Source organism: Chenopodium album, chromosome 11 (assembly GCF_948465745.1).
Source record: "Chenopodium album chromosome 11, dcCheAlbu1.1, whole genome shotgun sequence".
NCBI classification, from domain to species: Eukaryota; Viridiplantae; Streptophyta; class Magnoliopsida; order Caryophyllales; family Amaranthaceae; genus Chenopodium; species Chenopodium album.
Window position 1 is genome coordinate 60,144,848 of NC_137844.1, and position 20,209 is coordinate 60,165,056.

The 20,209-nt window shown below is 34.6% G+C and overlaps 1 protein-coding gene across 1 annotated transcript; it reads right to left on the reverse strand.

The window, feature by feature from the left end:
- Positions 1–1,493: 1,493 nt before the first annotated feature.
- LOC145569521 (chaperone protein dnaJ 13-like) lies at positions 1,494–20,094 on the reverse strand. Its single transcript, XM_081628862.1, has 13 exons — positions 19,886–20,094; positions 17,224–17,507; positions 16,878–17,075; positions 16,610–16,724; positions 16,046–16,132; positions 15,821–15,909; positions 15,330–15,414; positions 9,716–9,769; positions 9,223–9,303; positions 3,354–3,431; positions 2,505–2,744; positions 1,944–2,051; positions 1,494–1,868 (listed from the first exon to the last, which is right to left on the reverse strand). The coding sequence occupies exons 1-13, from the start codon at positions 20,027–20,029 to the stop codon at positions 1,812–1,814; spliced, it is 1,620 nt and encodes a 539-aa protein (XP_081484988.1). The 5' UTR covers positions 20,030–20,094; the 3' UTR covers positions 1,494–1,811.
- Between the last annotated feature and the right edge of the window lie 115 nt (positions 20,095–20,209).

The window sequence follows — 20,209 nt, forward strand, 5'->3', positions numbered from 1 at the left end:
TTTCCTCATCATCGAAAACCCTAGCGGCTTGGGTTTTCGATGGTGGGGGAAGGGTGTTTAGGGGTTTTCAGGAGTTGGGGAGAGTTTTAAAGGGAGTTTCGAGTGGTGGTTGGAAAAGGAGTTTCGAGTGGTGGTGGTGGAGGAAAATGAGGGGAGGAAGGTGGGTTGCATCACCGACGTTGGGGGAGGGGGGAAACCGGCGCAGGGGAGGGGGAGTAGCAGCAGCCGTTAGAGATAAGGCTGTGGGTGGGGGGTCGGATTTGGGGTTTGGCTGGTTTTTTTTTTTTTTTTTTTTTTTTTTTTTTATTATTTTTTAATTTTAATTTTGTTTGTTTTTTATATTTTTTTAACCAATTAACGCGTGACACGTGTTACTTTATTAAAAAAAAAACAAGAAACCCATTCAACCAGTAACCGGTAAGTTCGAATTATTCCAAAATAATTGAAAGTTGGGATTATTCTACCAAAATTGATGAAAGTTGGGATTATTTTTTCTAATTTTTCCTTTTTGTTTTAGTTTTCATATTCGTTAAATTCAATCATGTTCTTTGGCGTTATGCTAGATGTCTTATTGATGTAGTAAACTATAAAAATTCAAATGTGCAATATACGAATAAGAGGGAAGAAAATTATGGAAACATTAATTTCATTTATGAGATATGGGTTACAATTTTCGTAAATATCTTGAATCCTCTCCTCAAAGGGCTAGGATTTTTCTATGTTTATAGAACATACGTTATCGGCTTAGTCAATATTATTTACCTATAACAGTTGATAACAGAGAGTAGATGGAGTCTTTGTGACTTGTTCCATCTAAGAGCAAGTTTAGCCCCAAGTCTTAAGACTTGGATATGACATCATTTTTGGTGGTCCCCATTGATAATGATGTTATCAAATTTTTGTCAAGACTCACTAAGACTTGTATAAATTTATCACTTTAGCCCTAAGACTCAAATATATGACATATTATATGTAGAAAAGTGTAAAAAAAAAAAAAAAAAGATAATTAAAAAAAGAAGTGAGGTTGGTCCCAATATCAAGTCTTAAGTTGAGTCTTGGAATTTCAAAACTCAACTTGAGACTTGCTTGAGATTTAAGAAGAAAAATGGGAAAAGTCTTAAGAGTTAAGACTTAAAATGATGATGTCATCTCAAGTCGACTTGGGGCTAAACTTGCTCTAAAGCTTCATGAGACCCTCAAAACAAAAATTGTAATATAGAGTCGTAGATTAGAGAACATGATACTTATTATATAATTCATGGAATTCTAAAGATAATATCTTATATTTTATGGCGTATAGTGAGCATTATACATATGCAACTACTAGCATAATTGCACCCCCCCCCCCCCCCCCCCCCCAGGGTAAGTAATTTATGCCGTTATACATAGTTCCCCGTATATGCACTTGAGAATTGCAACTGTTTGTAAAGAAAGAAAAAGGTACCAATTAAGAGAAGACGCCTTGTTAATTTGTTATACAATAATCAGTCTGATTAGTTTGCACTCTCAGTTATGAGAAAGAATTAATTAAAACAAAAATGTTCCAGCCATTTAATGCCCTCAAACAAAAATGATACATATGGCATAATTATTGCATTTTTGACTAGATAATCACAATACGAAGATAACTATAAATATTGTACTGTACTGTTAGTTTTGTCGGTTTTTTTTTTTTTTTTTTTTTTTTTTTTTTTTTTTTTTTGATAGTTGAACATAAGAGTACAGGATGAACTTTGTGACGCTTTATGGGCCTCAAACAAGCTATGGGTGATTAAGGGAGGTGATGATGAACTTGTTACTGAAGAAAAAGTCTAGAGCTTGTGAGCTTCCTGGGGTATCCGCAATTCCTCATAGTCTTCAACCACCACCTATTTGTAATTATGTGAATAAATTAAAACTTACCAATAAAGATTACAATTATCTAACGAAGCAAATAAAATTACCTGGTAGTTTTGACCGTTGCACGTGTACCTCACCAGCAGTTTCTTATGTTCTCCAGGACATGGGTCACAAAAGCCCATAATGCCTGATTTCTTCACACCTTCATGAAGCTGTGCCGAAAGAGAAATTAACCAAGTACTATGATAAGCAGTACTCACACACAAACACAAAACCACTATGCATGTCATAGGGAAAAGGCAGGACAATTATAACAAAACATTGAAGACAAGGCAGGCAATGCTTGGCCTCAATTCCTAATAACCTGGCAGGCATTCAAATCTATCTCACCTGAACATTCTCATAAGTCATATCATAGTTGAAACTTAGAAACCTGAACATGGCCAAAACAAATATTTTGAACTGCCATTACAATTTACAAATAATTTGAGTGCCCAAACATCTGTTTCGTGTTTGTTGCTTTGCCTTATCATTATAATTGACAAATCAATTTTTGCAGCTCAAAAAATTAAAGGAAGAATAGATGGAAAAGCCAAGGAATCTCAAAATTCAAATTGAAATACAAGAAATTGCATGCTTTCATAAAAAACTAACAGGGATCATACCTGAAGTTGCCCCAAATCATTAACCAAGAAATTCAGAGGTATTGTAACATCAATAACTTGTGAAGACAATTCATCACTTGATTTTTCCAAATCATCCAGCTTTTTCAGAGCTTTTGCACTTCCATAAACTGCTTTTGTGATGATCAATCCACCAATTTCAATTTGTTTATTCATCTTTCTATTGGCCACATTTTCTAACAGCTGCTGAGCCTTTGCTGCTGCTACTCTAGCTTCACGAACCTAGATCAAAGTGTTGGGGATAAAGTGATTGCCAGACATATGTCATAATCTCATAGATGGCAGAGATTTCAAGTCCCAACTTCAAACACATAAACACTTCCCTGTTCAAAACGTTAAAAAGAAATTTGGAAAGGAAAAAGAGATGGCAGAAAAGAAATATCTGTAGAATAGACAGATACACGATCATATTCCCCCAAGCAAACATTAGTCACTTAAAGTATGTATGGAATTAGAGGGGAAGAAGTCGTACATACTTCAGATTGATCAGAAAAAAAAAAACAATAAGGTGCACTGTTTCAGAGAATATTCCTAAGATTTATTTTCTAATCCAACAAGGTTTTAAATTAATGGGACACTTCTCTACATTAATTTTAAGAAGAAAAATACAGAGTACAATATTATCATAGGAGACTATAAAAAATCCAGTAACTATATCAACAGTTTTCTATAACAGGCTAGTAAATCATCAGTGTTCTACTTGTAGCTACAACGGCAACCCTTTGGCCTATCGAAATGTCATGTCAGCCTCCATTTTTTTGATAGTAAGCATGAATTGTATGCATTCAGAAGAAACACAGTGCAAGTAGCATATATATAATTATGTTATACCTGGCCTGAGGTTTTCTCCATGATTTCTACTGCCTTGTGCTTCTCTCGTTTAAGGTAATAAGGTTTGGCAACAAATTTCTGCAAAACAAAGTAAAAAAAATAACAAATCGCTTAGCATCACTAGTCTTCTTCTGCAAGACAGGTGTAAAAGTACTGATGGCTGTCTGCCTAATTGATCAAAAGTTTTTCCCTCTTTTGGGTAGAGCCATAAAGAGTGGTGATGCAAATGAGAATTAACCTCAAGCCACCTTACAAGTTTGTAAGTTACCACTAAGCTAGTTGTCGTTCACTAAATAAACTTTCATTATAAATTAATGTAATAATGTGACCCCCACCACCCCCCCCCCCCCCCCCCCCAACAAAAAAAAGACCATAATCCCATACAATTTTTGAGGAGTCCAAAACCTATGTACCATTTGCCTGCATCAAAATGTGTGAAAACTGAAAAGTACTTCCATGGGTCCGCAACAGATTTCTCATTTTGGTTGGGTACAAATATTGAGGGGAGACATTGTAGTGAGGTTATGGTAATGCAAATCTTCATTGCCATCCAAATCTTCATCTTTAGTTCATCATTGTTATAACATTGGCAGTAGCCACTCCTCCATCAAATTAACCTCAAATCAGTTACTCTCTCCTCCTTGCACCATCTTTACAATAACATAGAATCATATAATTCATCACGGTTGTCAAGTAATTAGGGACATGTAGGTGGGTTTCTCGGGTAATTTTGTTGTATGATGGAAATCCATCCTGTGCTTGTTATAATCATCTTCCCACCATCGGTAATATCTCTCTTGAAAGTTAGGGTTTGGGAGGATGGTACCTTGAGATTGAAGGCCCTTCTCAATTTTGGGGTAAATTTAATGTTAGAAAATGAAGCCTCCATGTTACAAAAGCTAATGTCAAAACTGAATTGAGAAAAATATTGGCAATCAAAGCAACAATTTTAGGGTTTGTGTGAATTTTTTGTGGTTAAAAGGGTTGTAATTGGGGCAAAATAGAGTTGGAAAGAATGTTGAAAAGGGATTGTAGAGAGTAGATACATCCCTTGATGGCTTAAGCTTTTGATGTAATAAAGAAGATGAAGATGGAGACATGAAGCTCGGTGGTTTTATGGTGTAGTAGTAGATGAAGAAGATGAAAATGCTGTTTTGGAGGGAAATAAGGGTGCAAATAAAATGAGATGAGTGCAACTAGTAGAAAAAGGTGTCAAGTAGTTGGCACGCATTGGTCAACACTAGAAAATAGAGTAAGGTTTCATCTTTAAAAAACAATATTGCTTAACGTTTTGAATTTTCACAAAAAATTTTAAAGGTGGTTTCTCACAAAAATAAAAAGCTACATACTAACGTTTGTTTCTAACAAATTTTTCTATAAACAATATTATTGGGACAAAAGATTCTTTCTCATTCTTGAGTATTGCAACATAAATTTGAAATCATCTATCACTATGTTAGTCCCATTGGCTAAGAGCTTAAGAGTAAACCTTTTTAAATTTAAGCCTCCTTCCCTTACCATATTTCATTGGTTTATGGCTTGGTTTACAGTTTGGTTTAAGAAGTATTTCAAACTGCAATATATGGTTTGGTTTGGTTTCCCAAAAATTTGAAACGAAACCATACCACAAACCATATTAAATCGTTTAATGTATATATATATATATATATATATATATTTTAAAAAATTACTAATTGCAAAAGTCCAATAATATACACAACTGTGTCGCAATAGATGCACTTTTTTGGCTTTTATAATTTTTAGTACACTACTTTGACCATTAATTTTTGTATACATCAATTGATAAAATAAAAGTGTAAAATAATATATATTTTGATAATATATACATTGAGACCAATCCAACAATAATTTATGTATAAATATATAATTACCATATTTAGGTAAAAAGTGCAGTCAAAGCCAGCAATTGAATAGTGCAAAAAGAAATCAAGTAATGTTAATAATCTAGTTAAACCTTAATCCTACAAACTGTTTTTAACAAAAACAAATATTTACTTCGTTTCAAATTAGAATACACTTTTTTTTTTTATCATGTTTGCCAATGCAAAAATTCAATCAAAAATATTTTTAATTATATTATTATAAAATGCTACAAATTGAATTCTAATTAGATATGCATTGAAACCAATATAACAAGATCCCATATGACTTTTTTTACCCTAGTGTTATTGTCTGATTTAAATCAACTTTGACCTAACATGTGCGCTAATTTATATGGAAAAAATACATCAAGTAGGGTCTTAGTCATATACGTATAGTGTACATTTTATTAAGATGTAATTTTCACAATTTTTTTTCATTATAAAATTAAAGATATTAACATTAAAAATCGCACATAAAACAATAAAAGTATGTCAGAACTTATTTCTTTCATCTAATCTGACATAAGTAAAAATAAGGTGAACTAAATATGGCATTAGTGTATATTGTAAAATTAATCACGCCAAACAAGGGTACTCTACTCACTGCTTGTAAATTTACAGAAATCACAACCGAAAGATTTACGGGAAATTCTAAAATATGATTATTAGTAGGGGAGAGCAAAAATTCTGAGTACCCGAAATTGGAACTAGACCCGATTAGGAACTGGCGGGTCCGAAATTGGAATTGGACCCGGTGGTTCCAATTCCGAGTAATAATTTAAAGACCCGGTTGCAACAGGTTCCAATTCCAATTCTCAATTTTTTGAAACCGGAACCGGTTGGGTACCCGATTACCCAACATATATTGAACTAAATACATTTTTTTTAAAAAAATGTTGAATGTAATTAATTAGTAAAATTTTAAAAATAATATTAATATTTAACATAATAAACAAAATAGCTTAATGCATATAAAAAAATATAAATATTAAACGTTAAAAGTGAAAATAAACCAAAAAAATATTATGATTTGTAGTATATATTAACACCTATGTATATAAGTGGGTACCCGGAATCGGTACCCGGTGGAACCAATTCTAATTCCTAAATTTTAGGCCCCCGGTTATACCGGTTCCAAATTTTAGGACCTAGTCCCAACCAATTCCGGGTCCGGATCCTAAAATTTTGACCGAGTACCCGGTTTGCTCACCCCTAATTATTAGGGCTTGTTTGGCATCGTTTTTTTATTTATTTATTTTTAAACAAAAAGCCAAAAACAGAAAACAAGAAAAAGGTGTTTCCACTTTTCTGTTGTCAGTTTCCAAAATTATCATGATAAGTTTGACTAATTTTTTATTTATCATACGTCATATATCATATGATATTAAAAAATTGAAAACCACAGCAATGCGAAACAAACCGTAGATAAAAACAAAACCTACAATGGCTTATTGGCTTAACTGATTCTCAGCGAGATAGTAGTACACTAGTACTACCTTCCTTTATTCCACAAATTAGATAAAACAAAAACTACAAAAAAAATCTCATCACATGTACAAACTTTAAACTCACTAAGGATTAAGACAAACCATGCAAGATGTCACGGGTCATCTCCCTCACTAACCATGGGCGTCATTTGGGTCATTAGGCAACAGGGCATAATCATGGCTAGGGGGCTTGCCCTTGGTGCTCAGCTAAGCACTTCCCCTTAAAGAGCTTTATTTTAATATAGCCTTGTATTTCTAGTGAACACCTACTTGACAATAACACAATAATGGGTCATTTGGAGACCCAAATAAAGTCCAAATGGGCCCAAATTTGGGGGTCCACCGTATTTTGGGACAAGGAAGACCATGGTGGTGTCGGTTTTCCGAGATGAGGTCCCGAAGTACAAGTTTTGGCAGCAGGTAGCCCGGAAAACGCGGGAAGCTTCTAGAAAGTTCCGGACCTATCTACAAGGTTCTTTGAAGGACTATTCTAGAGTAGATGACTCTAGAATAATCAAGGAAGGTCTGGTACATAATAGGAGTCTTCTAAGTCATTCTACATATGTACATAACTCTTGTAAACTTCTAGAATGTTCTAGGCTAGTCTTTAGCATTCTAGGCTTAGATGTGTGTAGAAACCTCCATGTATGTAGTTCCTAAAGAGGTGGGAACTCTCTAGATTGTTGTAATCTAGAACCCTCCATTTGAGGAGGTTAGGAATTTTCTAGAGAAGCTTGTAAGTAGGATGGAGCACTATAAATAGGCTCCAAGGATCATTTGTACATTCAAGTTGAGAGCAATACAAAAAGCATTCTAAAAGCACTTGTGTTCTCTTGCAACTCAATCTCTTTTCTTCAAACACTTAGAGAGTGATGAAAACCAAGGCACGAAAGTGCCAAGTGAGTGATCGGGCATACTAGCAAGGGTGATAGCTCGTGTGCTCAATTGTCTACGACACTTAGTCGTAAATTCGGATTAAGACACTAAGGGTGAGTGCTTAGTTCAACTAAGGGGACTTGTTAGCACCAAGGGGACGTGCTAGCAAACATATTTGAACAGCACAAAAAGTTGTGCTACGTGGGCACAAGGAGTAGTGCCAAGGGAGAAAGCCTGACTCGTCTTACGATGGACTGTAAGCGGGTGGCGCACGGTGCGTGACTAGGGAAAAGTAGTCGGCACGTGACAAAGAGCTCCACTAACAAACCAACAAATATAAGTTGCTTTTATGCGGCCTGCGACACAAGGGCCACCCATGTAGAGGACATAGCCTATCTGCACAAGGGACACGGTCTCGTGAAGCAGCCCTTAAAATCTTGCTGCCTCACAAACACCTCTGTTAAGCCCACACACCACGCAATGCTACTACACAGCCTGCCAGCCATATAGACAATACCGCCCATCCAGAATGGCTAAGCAAGGTGTTAGAATCAAACCTTCCTTTCCATATATTTCCCTTATTTAACACAATTAAGGACTTTTCTTAAAGCTTTCAAGACTTTAGAGAGAATTATTTTGCGACATTCTATCCAGTAGTGTTATTGAGAAAAAAATTGTAATTCCAAAACGTTCCTTAGGCCCTTAGGGAGTGATGATCAATGAATGAGATCATACCCTATCTTTTCTTGCTTTAATATTATTTGTGTTGCATTGTTAGGAGACTATGAGTATTGTGTCGCTACTTATTGTAAAGCACCCAAAAATAAAAGTCCTACAAACTCGATTGACAAGTAGTTGGCCCTGTTTGCGCCCCAATCGACCCTCAATTTCGCTTTTGTCACCAATTGGCAAGAGTGTCACTTCTAAAATAAGATGTTTTCCTGTGTTGCTAAGTGCACACAAGCCCATTTCCATACAAGGCTTGCACCCTTGCAATTGATAGGTAAGAGTGCACCAAACCATCCAGTGTCTATCCTTTTCCACATTTACCAACCCTTCGAGTGATATCAAGATAGAATTTGAATGGTTGAGAAAAGTGATGAATCTGTCAATAGCCATATCTTTAAAGGGACCTTGTAACCCCCATACATTTTGCAGCTTCCCCCCTCCCCCCCCCCCCCCCCCTTCTCCTCCCCTCTTACACACACACAACATTGGATCTCTGAAACTCTGTGTCTGGGTCAAGAAATAAAAACCATAATGGGACAAAAATTAGTGTAACAGCCAAAGTCAACTCTGCATATACATTTGAGCTGTTTGCTGACATTAATCGGGTAAATAAGAAGCAGATAGTGCTTATCATAAGCACGACTTTGCACAAAATGCAGTGAACAATGAAGTCTGAACAGAAGACCAAAGCTTGAAGCTATCTCAGACTTGCACAAAATAAAGTGAACAATGGTGCTTATCATATTTTTGTCGTGCCTCACCATCAACCCCTCCCAGCATGGACTGTTGTTTGCTTTATCTCAGACTTTCAGAGCAATATATATAAAACTTACTATACTAATTCAAATATGGATATCTCACAAATTTATCCCAAAAAAAGGACGTCTAACTTACCTTAAGTACGAAATAAAGGGATGTCGGAATAGCAAATGCCCCTGCTGCAAAAAAAGGGTTTATATACCTGGAAAGCAAAACCTGCAAGCAAAATTCACCCCATAACAGAGATCCATAAGCTAAAAAGAAAAGTAGAAATTGAAGATGAAAAAAAAAAAAAAAGGAAAAAGCAATAATCAATATTGACAACGAAGTCAGCCAGAAAAATATGTTATGAAACTTGCATATTCTGACAGAAAATATAGAACCGCTTCTACTGGTCTCTTAACATACACACAACTTATGCAAGAAAATTAATGATAAAATTGCTTAATCCTTCTAATCATGTGCACACAAGAACAAGGAGGCGTGAACCTCTAGACTTTGTTCAAGGGGGGCATGAATAAGTAAAATGCAATACATTCTACATTGGATTATGTGTGATGCAACAAAAAAATAACATCCATGCAAACTAGAAATCTACAAAATAAATTAAGTTGAGAACTGCACTAACAGGAACTATTAACTTTTGACCACCGCGATGCAACTCAAACTTCCAAAAGACACCCTACGAATAAGAAAAGAAAAGATCATTAATAGCAAAATTGATGAATTTTAATGAGAAGCTAATGATTGTACTAAAAAAATATATATTAATGATAAATAAAAACTTCCTCTGTTTCTTTTTATTTGTATCACTTTCCTTTTTCGTTAATAAACTCTCTCTATCTCTCTCCTATCACATGGGTCTTTTTTTTTTTTTTTTTTTTTTTTTTTTTTTTTTTTGTTGTTGTTGTCATCATCTCTATCTCTCTCATCTCCAAAAATTGCCTAAAAATCTACAATTTACAAAGTGATGCAACTAAAAAAAACAGAGGAAGTAACAGTAATGGTAACAATAATCCAATGTATCAATTTAACAATAATATAATTATAATAATAGATAATAAAAATAAAAAAAAAAAGGCACCAAGGCAGAGACTATTTGATAGATAACGAGGAAGGCAATGTATAAAAAAGCTCAAGGCGATGAAGCAAGAGGGGTTCTGTTGCGCTTAGGTGCACCTCCTCTATTTGAACTATTAAAATTAAATTAACTGAATAGGTGCGCCTCACCTACGCCTAACCACCAATGCCTCGCCAAACCAAGTTAAGTGCTCACCCCTTAGCGCCTTAGGCGCGCTTTTTCAAAGGGGGGAAGGTCTAAATGACCATTTTGTCTAATCAATCAACTAGGATACATCTTTCAGGATTCGAGTGTTTCTCGTCAATCATAAACAACAAGATGCACAATAGTGCGATTTTGTGTTTGGTTTAACTCCCTAAACCCATGATAAATAGTTGTAACCTGACGTCTTATATAGGTTTTGATGGAATGATTAATTCCCTAAATAATAAAAGCAAGATAACAAAACTAATTATTATCTTACTCGTGAAACAAAGATCACCACAACATCTGAAATATCATAACATAAAATTATAGGGAAATTCTCTTTGGTACTCAAAAGTTTTTTAATATTCTCTTTGGTGAACATCAAAATTTTTAATTATCTTTAATAATCACGAAATATTAGTATAAATAAACTATAACATTAATAATATATTTTGATTATAATCATTAACTAGGGTTAGTTTTTTAAATTTTTTTAATAATTAAATATTTTTATTTAAAAAAAAAAAAAAAACCACCACCACTTCTTCCCCCCATCCCAGCCAGCCACCCCCCTGCCAGATCTCCTCCCCGGCGCCGCGCTAAAGCTAAACCCCCTACCCCGTGCAACCCTTTGAACCACCCAACCCTCCTTCCTCAAAATCCCCTCTCTCCTCTCCCCCACAATAAACCCCTAAATCTGCCCCCCCCCCCCCTTCGAGAAATTTTTAACGACAGTTGGAGTTGAACCGGAGCTTGAAGATGAAAGAACCTGATGTGAACTCTAGGGCATTGGGGGGTGGGGGGAAGGAGAGGGAATCGGGGAAGGGGGAGGGGGCTGCCTTGTCCGGCTAGGGAGGGAAGAGGGGGCAGCGGCTGGTTGCGGCAGAGGAGGGTGGCTGATTCCAGCGTGCCGCTGCCTGGGCGGGGGGAGGGGGACTCCGGCAAGGAAGGAAAGGGGAAAGGTTTTATATTTTTGTTTGTTTATTCCTTTAATTTTTAATGAATTATTTTAAAAAACCAATCAAAATTATTTTTAAAATACTTTAATTTTTAAAAAAAAATAAAAACTAACCATGGTTAATAAATTATTAAACTGAGTAACTTATGAGTACCAAAGAGGATTTCCCAAAATTATAACTTAAAATGAATAAGTAACCAATAAATCCTATATAATCTAAAACTCTAAATAACCTTAATCTAAGTCTTGATGTTTATCAATTGCACGAAACTTAAATACTCACGCTTGGATCTAAAATGTATTGAACGAACCCGTACAAAAACTCTTTTTTGTCTTAATCTGTAAAATAATCCACGCCCAAAAATCAAAAAGACAAATTAAATAATTAATCTAGAGTACCCACTTTGCTCACACATCATTCTCTTCTTTAAAAAAATTCGACCACGAATTTTGCCATAGTCAAATAACAAATCTTGAACCCGAACCATAAAAAATATATCAGTTGTCCTACAATTCTCGTCAAAAGTCCAATATTTATCAAAAATACTTTGAGAGTCAAACAATTTACTCGAAAACTACTAGTTAGAAAATAAAAATAAATCTAACACAACTTTCTCAAACCCCAAAAGTATTAATTACCCAACTAGTGTAGTTTCAAGAATAGTATCAAAGGGTTGTACACATATCTTCATTTTCAAATTTGTGCCACACGAAGAAGGATAGGTCTAACTTTTAACATCATGTGAAGGATAACAAACGAAATCTGACACTTTCTTCTTCCTCACAAGACACACTTTATAAAACAAAATAATTCAAAAGCTTTGAAGTTTTGTAATGCCCCTTTGAATTTTCTTTAATGCTTTATCACTATGTTCGTGAGACTCTAGCAGTTACAAGAATCTCAAAGTTTTCTCGAAGTGTTCAACACGAGTAGAACATTCCATTGCTTTCTCTCTCTTTTTTTCTGTTTCTTTTTTTAATAGTCAAACCAAGATCATGTAAATACTAAAAGGACTTACAAACCCTGAACTCTGATACCACTTGATGTAGGTCTAAATAGACCTAATAAAAATACCTAGGATGGATCCCAAATCTCACTTGAGGGTGTTTTCTTGTCAATTGCAGTCAACAAGATGCACAAAAGTCACGGTAGCAACAACTCGTCAAAAAAAATTCAGTTCATTCAACTCTCTGTGAATAAAAACCGAATTATTAAATCTAAACATATTCCTTAATAATAAAAATAAGATAATAAAACTAAGTTTTCTATCTTACTCTTGAAACAAAGATCACAATTAGATCTAAAATATCCTAACATAAAATTATATCTTAAAATAAATAACTAACAACGAAATCCCACGGAGTATATAATCCAAAATTCTAAATAATCCCAATCTAACTAGAAGTCCCGATAATTATTCAATTGCACGGAACTTCAATACTCATGCTTAGATCCAAAATTTAAGGGATCAAACTGAACAAAATACTCGCTTATCTAAATCTATAAAATAATCCAAGCCCAAAAATTAAAATGACTACTTAAATAATTAATCTTGAATACCCACTTTGCTTTCACATCATTAAGATTGGGATCCTATGTACTTTAGGTCTTAAGATTACTTGCTTTACCTGTACTTACATTTGAGACTTGAGACAAAGGCACCATGAACCTATATGGGCAAAGACAACAAATAAAGGAGGCCAAAGAAACAACTTTCTAGGTATAGGTTTCGGTATCAAACTCATGGGTTTGGGTTGGGAGATCTTGGGTAATCCATACCTAATTCCACATGTTTGTCTAATAATATCATAACTCAAAACCACTATTTCTCCTTTCCTACCCAAATTTAACCCCTTCCACCCCGTCTCTGCCTTCCCTTCCATCCCTCCCTTCCAGGCTACATTTCCATTATGTTTTAAAGTTTTATCTATAATTTAATACTAGTATTTAGTTTTTCCTGAAAAACTACTTATATAGTTATATATAGTAAGCACTAATTCTCTTCGCTCTCTTAGAAAAAGAGAAAGAGAAAAAAAAAAAAAAAAAGCTTTATGAACATAAGTTAGGATAGAAAACTTGATATATTATTAAAGTGAAAAATAATAAAGTAAATAAGAAACTAATGTTACAAGATTTTATCACTAGACCCCCTTTACACTCACACTAAGAAAAGATTACTACCCCTTAACCACTCAAGCTAAGAAATTTTGTACTAAATGCAATGCTGAAATTAACTATGGCATGCAGAACGGTAGTTTTGCCTCTACTTCCAGGCCTCCACCATGACCACCTCTCTCTCTCTCTCTCTCTCTCTCTCTCTCTCTCTCTCTCTCTCTCTCTCTCTTTGTCGTTTTTCTCTCCTCCACGGATGATAGCTAGTGCTCATGCCATGGTCTTCTTTCTTAGTACGAATGTAGTAATAGGCGCAAGGAAGAGGGGAGTAAGGGGGGGGCATTTCTTCGGTGATGGATGGGATAGGAAGATGTGATATTCAGTCTTCCCCTTCTCTAGGCATGGTGCTCATGGGTGGAGAGTCTAAGATTGACTATGTAGGACATTGTTTGGTCGGCAAATAAGCTGAAGAGAGAGAAGAGGCAGAGAAGGAAACAGAGGAAGTAGCTATTCTCTAGATTTGGCAACCACATGATATTTTATGAATATTTTTGGCTAACCTAAAAATTTATCCCATTTGTTTGTAATTATAAGAGTCCAAATCATCAATGATAAAGTTACAAACCACTATGTTATTTATTAAGATAAGAATTTATAATCATTAAATAAGGAGAATATTAACGAAAGGGGACAAAAAGTTCACCATAAATAACAAAGTAAAAAGGTCAAAAAAGCTACTTCTATCAGCATCCTAAATCATCAACTTGTTCAATGGTGGGGCTTGATGCTGCAGCGCAAGGACTATTGATGGCTACAATATATTTCCTCTGTTTTTTTTTTTTTTAGATGTATCATTTTTTATATTACAGACTAGTAGGCAATTTTTGGAGTGGAGAGAGATGGAGAGAAAAAAGAAAGAAGGCTCATGTGATATGAGAGGGATAGAGAAAATTTATTAATTAAAAGGGAAAGTGATGCATCTAAATTGAAAGTTCCATTTATGGAAAGTGATGCATTTAAAAAAAAAAGCGGAGGAAGTATTAAGATAAGGTCAAAGAAAAATTAGGAGCAGCTAGGGTAGATCGATGATGGCTCATAGAACTGACTACCACTATGTAGAGCTTGACATTCAAGCAATTGAGGACATAACAAAGATCAACAATTACAAACTTGGATGAGTTCCTGTAGATCTATTATAGGAAGATCTTACTTGGCTTCATTCCACTTTAATTTCGTTCTCCGTGTCTCATGTAGATAGTATAGGTAATACCGCAATACAGTTGCTCATTTCATAGCAAGAGTTGTTCCTAGTAATGGGGAAAAGTGTCTTTGTTGAGAACTTTCCCCAAGGTCTTTAACATTATCTCTTTGTATTGACTGGTTTGTCAATCAGTTGTTGGCTCATTTGAGTAACTAATAGCACAACTCTTTTATTGACTCACTTAGTCGTTAAACTTCAAATTAAAAATAAATTGGCTACTAGACATTGATAAAATCAGCTAATAACCTGATCTAAGTCATCCAACTCTTTGACTTCTGACTATAAAAGCTGGAGAATAAGGTGATCCAATCAATATATTCATTTTGGCTTAGAAAACTGGCTTAATAAGGCTGTTTAAACTAATTATAGCTAAATGCCAAAGACTGGTAACATTCTAGACAAACGCCATTTTTTAAACAAGACTAAAATGAAATAAAAAGAATTCTGTCAGCCATTTCAACCACACCCTAGTATAGACCTCAGTGTAAAACTGTCAATCAACAAAGTTAACTTAAAATTGTCAGGAGAAACCAAAAGGTAGCATAGCAAATAAGGCAAAAGTCAAAGCCAATAATTATTTCAGTTTCTCATAATGCTACAAATGAACAGAACAGTCTAAGCCCATATAGAAGACCGTAGTTACCTGAATTCCTATAGAATACAACATCCGCACTGTGCTGAAATCAGATATTCTACGTCCCCCACCAATTTCGAACTCAAGAGCATTGCTGCAGAGAAGAAATTCAATTCAAAAGCCAAAAGCAGCACACCAAACGCACAAGTACAAAGTACATACTTGCAAATTTGAAAGAAAATGGTTCGACAGAGGGCTCATCACAAACAGGATGTATGTAACAAAATATTTCCTCTGTTTTCTAATAATTACAGCGCATCCTTGGCATGCTGTTTGAGCAATTAATTAGAGAAGGTAAACAAACATATTAATTAAATAAAATTAAACCGCGATAACCTAACACTTTTCTCTTATCGGTGGTAAAATTATTGTTAGTAATTCCTATTTACTTTCTCTAATTTCTTCATTAACATGCCATGAGGGGTGTAGCAATGGAGAAAGTATATATACTAACAATTAATCAGTCAAAAGTGTGAATTTTTATTATTTCACAGACAAACCTTCCTAATCTTCCTGTTATACGCCCATGAGACTTAGATGAAAAGCGGTGAGTATAATGAGCTGATGCCCCAAAAGAGCTGGTGCCAAACTGCAGCAGCGAAAACATCATAGAATAATATATCCACAACTAATAAGTAAATATAAGCTAAATTAAGGAAACAAATTTCATTAGTACCAAACATTAATTTCTTTAATACTAAGTTTCCTGAATAGAATTTTGGTACCTTTATCTCTCCAGCAACAGACATTTTCTCTTCTTTCTTCTGCCATCCAACAGCAATAGATGATTCTGTACCCAGAAGAAGTTGTATCTGAAATGACAGTTAAGCAAATTCAAATGTTATATTAGCAGCTGCAAAGAGAATCAGGAGATTTCAGTGTACTGTAGAGCTCCCTTTTAGCCATGTTCTCTACAAATAAATAAGTAGGAATAATGTTCAGTAAATTTTAAAAGTACTAGTAAAAATCTACAACAAAAATAGTTTCAATCAATTAACACCAGACTTAATAAGTAAAAAAAAAGTTTTAGCCAACGAAAGCAGTTTAATCAGTTATAAACTAAGTCCAGTAATATTTCGGTAAAAAGAAAAGGGCCTTTTGTCAAGATGATACGTACAACATGTAAACAACAATATGTGAACAACATGATATGAAAGTTGTCAAGATTGCATATGACCATTGATGACTACAAGCATATGGATCCATCACAAAGGCAAAAATGTATCTCCCCTTCACATTTTCCTTTTTATTCTATTTTTGAACGTGCTATTGTGATGACAGAGATATACATTGCCATTTGAAGTCTGAGACAGTTGGCGAGTCCATAAATTAGAAAGATTGATTGATCCATCTTTTAGTGACATTGCAAGTCCCGCAGTGGCAGAGGAGTGAGGTGATAAGTGGCTGTAGGAAAACATAACCAGTGTTAACTCTTGGATAAGTAGAAACTTGACAATCAAGAAGTGTAAAGAAAAGGGGTGTCAGGCGTCACACTCTAAAAATAGCAAAATCAGCTTGATAAAATAAATTACAAAAAAAAAGATACAGGTTAAATACCGTGTCGTTTCAATACCAATAATTGAACGCAAACCAGCAGATGCCATGAATTCAATGGAAGCAACTGATGATATCTGGTGTTTAAGTACAGCAGTGGCAGCCCCACCACCTGAGTTGCCTGTAACAGCTAAGTTCCCACCAATAGCAACTGCAATGCGTTTGGACATTTGAGATTGGACCTCACTGGCCATGGCCATTCTGGCATTTACAAGTGCAGGTACCATTATAAGATCAATGTGTGGCATTTAACAGTATTAAATATTAGTTTTTTCTGCAAAAGCAGTGATACAATCACACATGGAAAATTACATGTAATAAGGGGGGAAATAGAAATCAAATGGCATACCCTTTCATAATGCCATCACCCTCACAAAAGTCTGGCAATGACAAATTGGCCATAATAGAACCAGTAGGTCGGATATGGGCCAGCTTTTCCTGTTCCTTTCTGCGACGTAACTTTTCAAGTTCTTCTTTTATTTCTTCAGCTTTATTTAGCTTTGGTCCAAGTTCTAGACCAGAGTTTAAACCTTCCCTACCATAGATATCATATATCATTCTTTTGTTCTCATCAGAGAGTATTTCATATGCCTCACATATCCGCTGAAAATTCTCTGTAGCAATTTCTTTCATCTGAAAGGAGCAGGGGAAGGAAATCAAGTGTGGAGAAAACTTCAAGCATTTGCACCACAAAAAACAATTATCAAATAGACATACATGTAGAGGAAAACACCTTTCACGGATGAATTATATTAACTGGATATAGAAGTTCAAACATCACGTCCAGAAAATGCAATCTTAAAATGCAAAGACTTACATAATTATAAAACTCCTAACCATCAGAGAAGAAATAGCTTTTTTTCTAGGACTTATAATAAGCTGTTTTACATACTAATACATATGACTCATTGATCTTCAACTACGGCATCTTGCACAAGTATCTCTTTATCCAAAGGGCATGAACTTCGTGGAGATTAGCGCATTGATCTTGGACCTTCAATAGCCTTACAGAAAAGTTGAAGGTCAAAGATTAATAGGTCATTGACTGCTTAAAGAAAACTCCCATTAAAGCACTTTAAAAAGCAGAGATGCTCAAGGGGGATCATCTTTTCTTATAGAGTCCGTGCAAAGGGATAGGACCATAAGGACTATGGATAATGTACCTATCTAAGGTCTAGTGTAAGCAAAAAGTCCATCGAATATTTAAGATTACCATGTGCTACTTCCCGGATGCAATGGAAATAGCTAACTCCAACAAGAGTGCGTTGCACTTAATCAATATGAAGTCCATTTCCTCTTGACTAAGAGGAAAAAAAAAAAACTTCCCAAAAAAAAAATCAAAACAAAAAAATTCCTAGTATTGTTAGATTTTGAAAAAAACATATGTACAAGATCTAATTACTCCGTAGAATGTACAAAGACTTCACAATAAGAATTATGTATGTCAAGGTAAGGGGTTGTGGTGTCCTCTATTAAGACTAAAATACCTCATCCTTCAAATATAGAATTGAGGAAATTAAAAAAGTCAATCGATTAGCAAAAAAAGGGGGGGATTAATCAATCAACAAAGAATTAAAAAAGTTTAACAATCAATTACTTGAATTATGTCCACAAATAAATATATTACATTATTTTATTTATGTCAATGTACAATCAATCAATAAATAAAAATATAAATTTCCAATCATTCAATAAATATATACAATAAAAATTATCACTAATTGAGTTTAATAACTAATAGAGATGTCATTTTTCCATAATTCATTAGCTTAAATAATTATGATTAGCCAATAAATCAGTAGTTTTGATACTAGTTAATATTAATATCAATGTTTATACATTAACGCGGATATACAGTTGTACTACCTTTATTTGAAATTTAGTCACAAAAGAACGATATTGAACACCGTAATCACTCGTTGTTGTTATTAGTCGGGGTACCAAGCCCAACTATCAATCTCACCCTTTCATATTTGCGAATTATTATATTTATTTTCACATGTAATATTTTATATTTAATATCTAAATCCTTATTGTATACATATGATAAAATCGTATTAGATGGTTAATACGGCAATAGTATTATTTAAACAAAGACATTCAACAAAAGGTTGGAAAAAGTAGGATTTACCAGTATTTCTTTAGCAAATGGTTATATAAAGAAGGATTTTAGGGTGTTGTTTATTTACCTTACAGCTTATTAACCTTTATCATGACTTAATTTAGAAATAATTTGAACTTGAGTAACCCTAAACTTATCTAACCTGAACTTTTTTTTTCCCGAGATAAGTGAGAATAAGGTGAACAAAATAAGGCAATATTAGAAATATGTAATTAAAAAGACTCAATCAGGTACCTAACTTTGTAGACTAATGCACTCTTCCAAAGCTTAAATCTATTCATGAGCTATAAGTAAAAGCATGAAGCTTGGAGAGATTAAACAGAAAATGCTCCATCAATCAGGAATTTTGGTACATTCCCCAAGCTTGGAGGGTGTTTTGTACGGAGCCCCACACAGTCAATGGCCACATTCTGTACCCAATAACCTATCTTACTCGCGCTGACTCCATATCAATGGCTACATTCTGTATTAGTAAATAGTAACCACCATCATTATTTTGAATTAGGGGATAATTGATCACCAACTGCAACTCCTCATTAATTTTAACAATATCTACACTAAAAAAAAAAAAAAAAATCAATTCAAATTGCAAATTAATTAAATGTGGCCCAACCAAAGACACAACACCAATCGCTTCCCTTCAAATTTCAGAAGAAATTAGGGGCGCAACAATAAGAATATGACCAAATTAATTATTCATCGAAATATGAACTGCTTGAACAAAACAATCCGCACATAGAAGATATTGATAAATTTCTAAGATTCAATAAACAAGTATTATGAAATAGTAACTCGTCCATCAAAATCATATAGTTTGTGGATCAATTCAACTTCAAAATCAAATTCAAATTCAAATAAATAAAAAGGAAAGGAGAGAAGAGATGAGTACATGAGAAGCTTGGTATTTGTCAGGATGATAGACTTGAGCCCACTGGCGATACGCTTTGCGGATTTGTTCGGTAGAAGCATCTGGGGAGATGTTAAGCAAAGCATAAAGCTCTCTGTTCGGAATACCTTCGTCTTTTTCCTCCATTGATGTGTGTTTCGGTAGATTCTAAATCAAACCCAGGGTTCTACCAGGGTTTTTAATTTTATGTTGACCCTTTTTTAAGGAAGGTCCTGTTGCTTCTTGAATTGAATTAGTTTGGCATAGCGCTAAAACCAGATCTAACTAGGTCATACGACCGGTACTCCGTATATCATAATGATACCC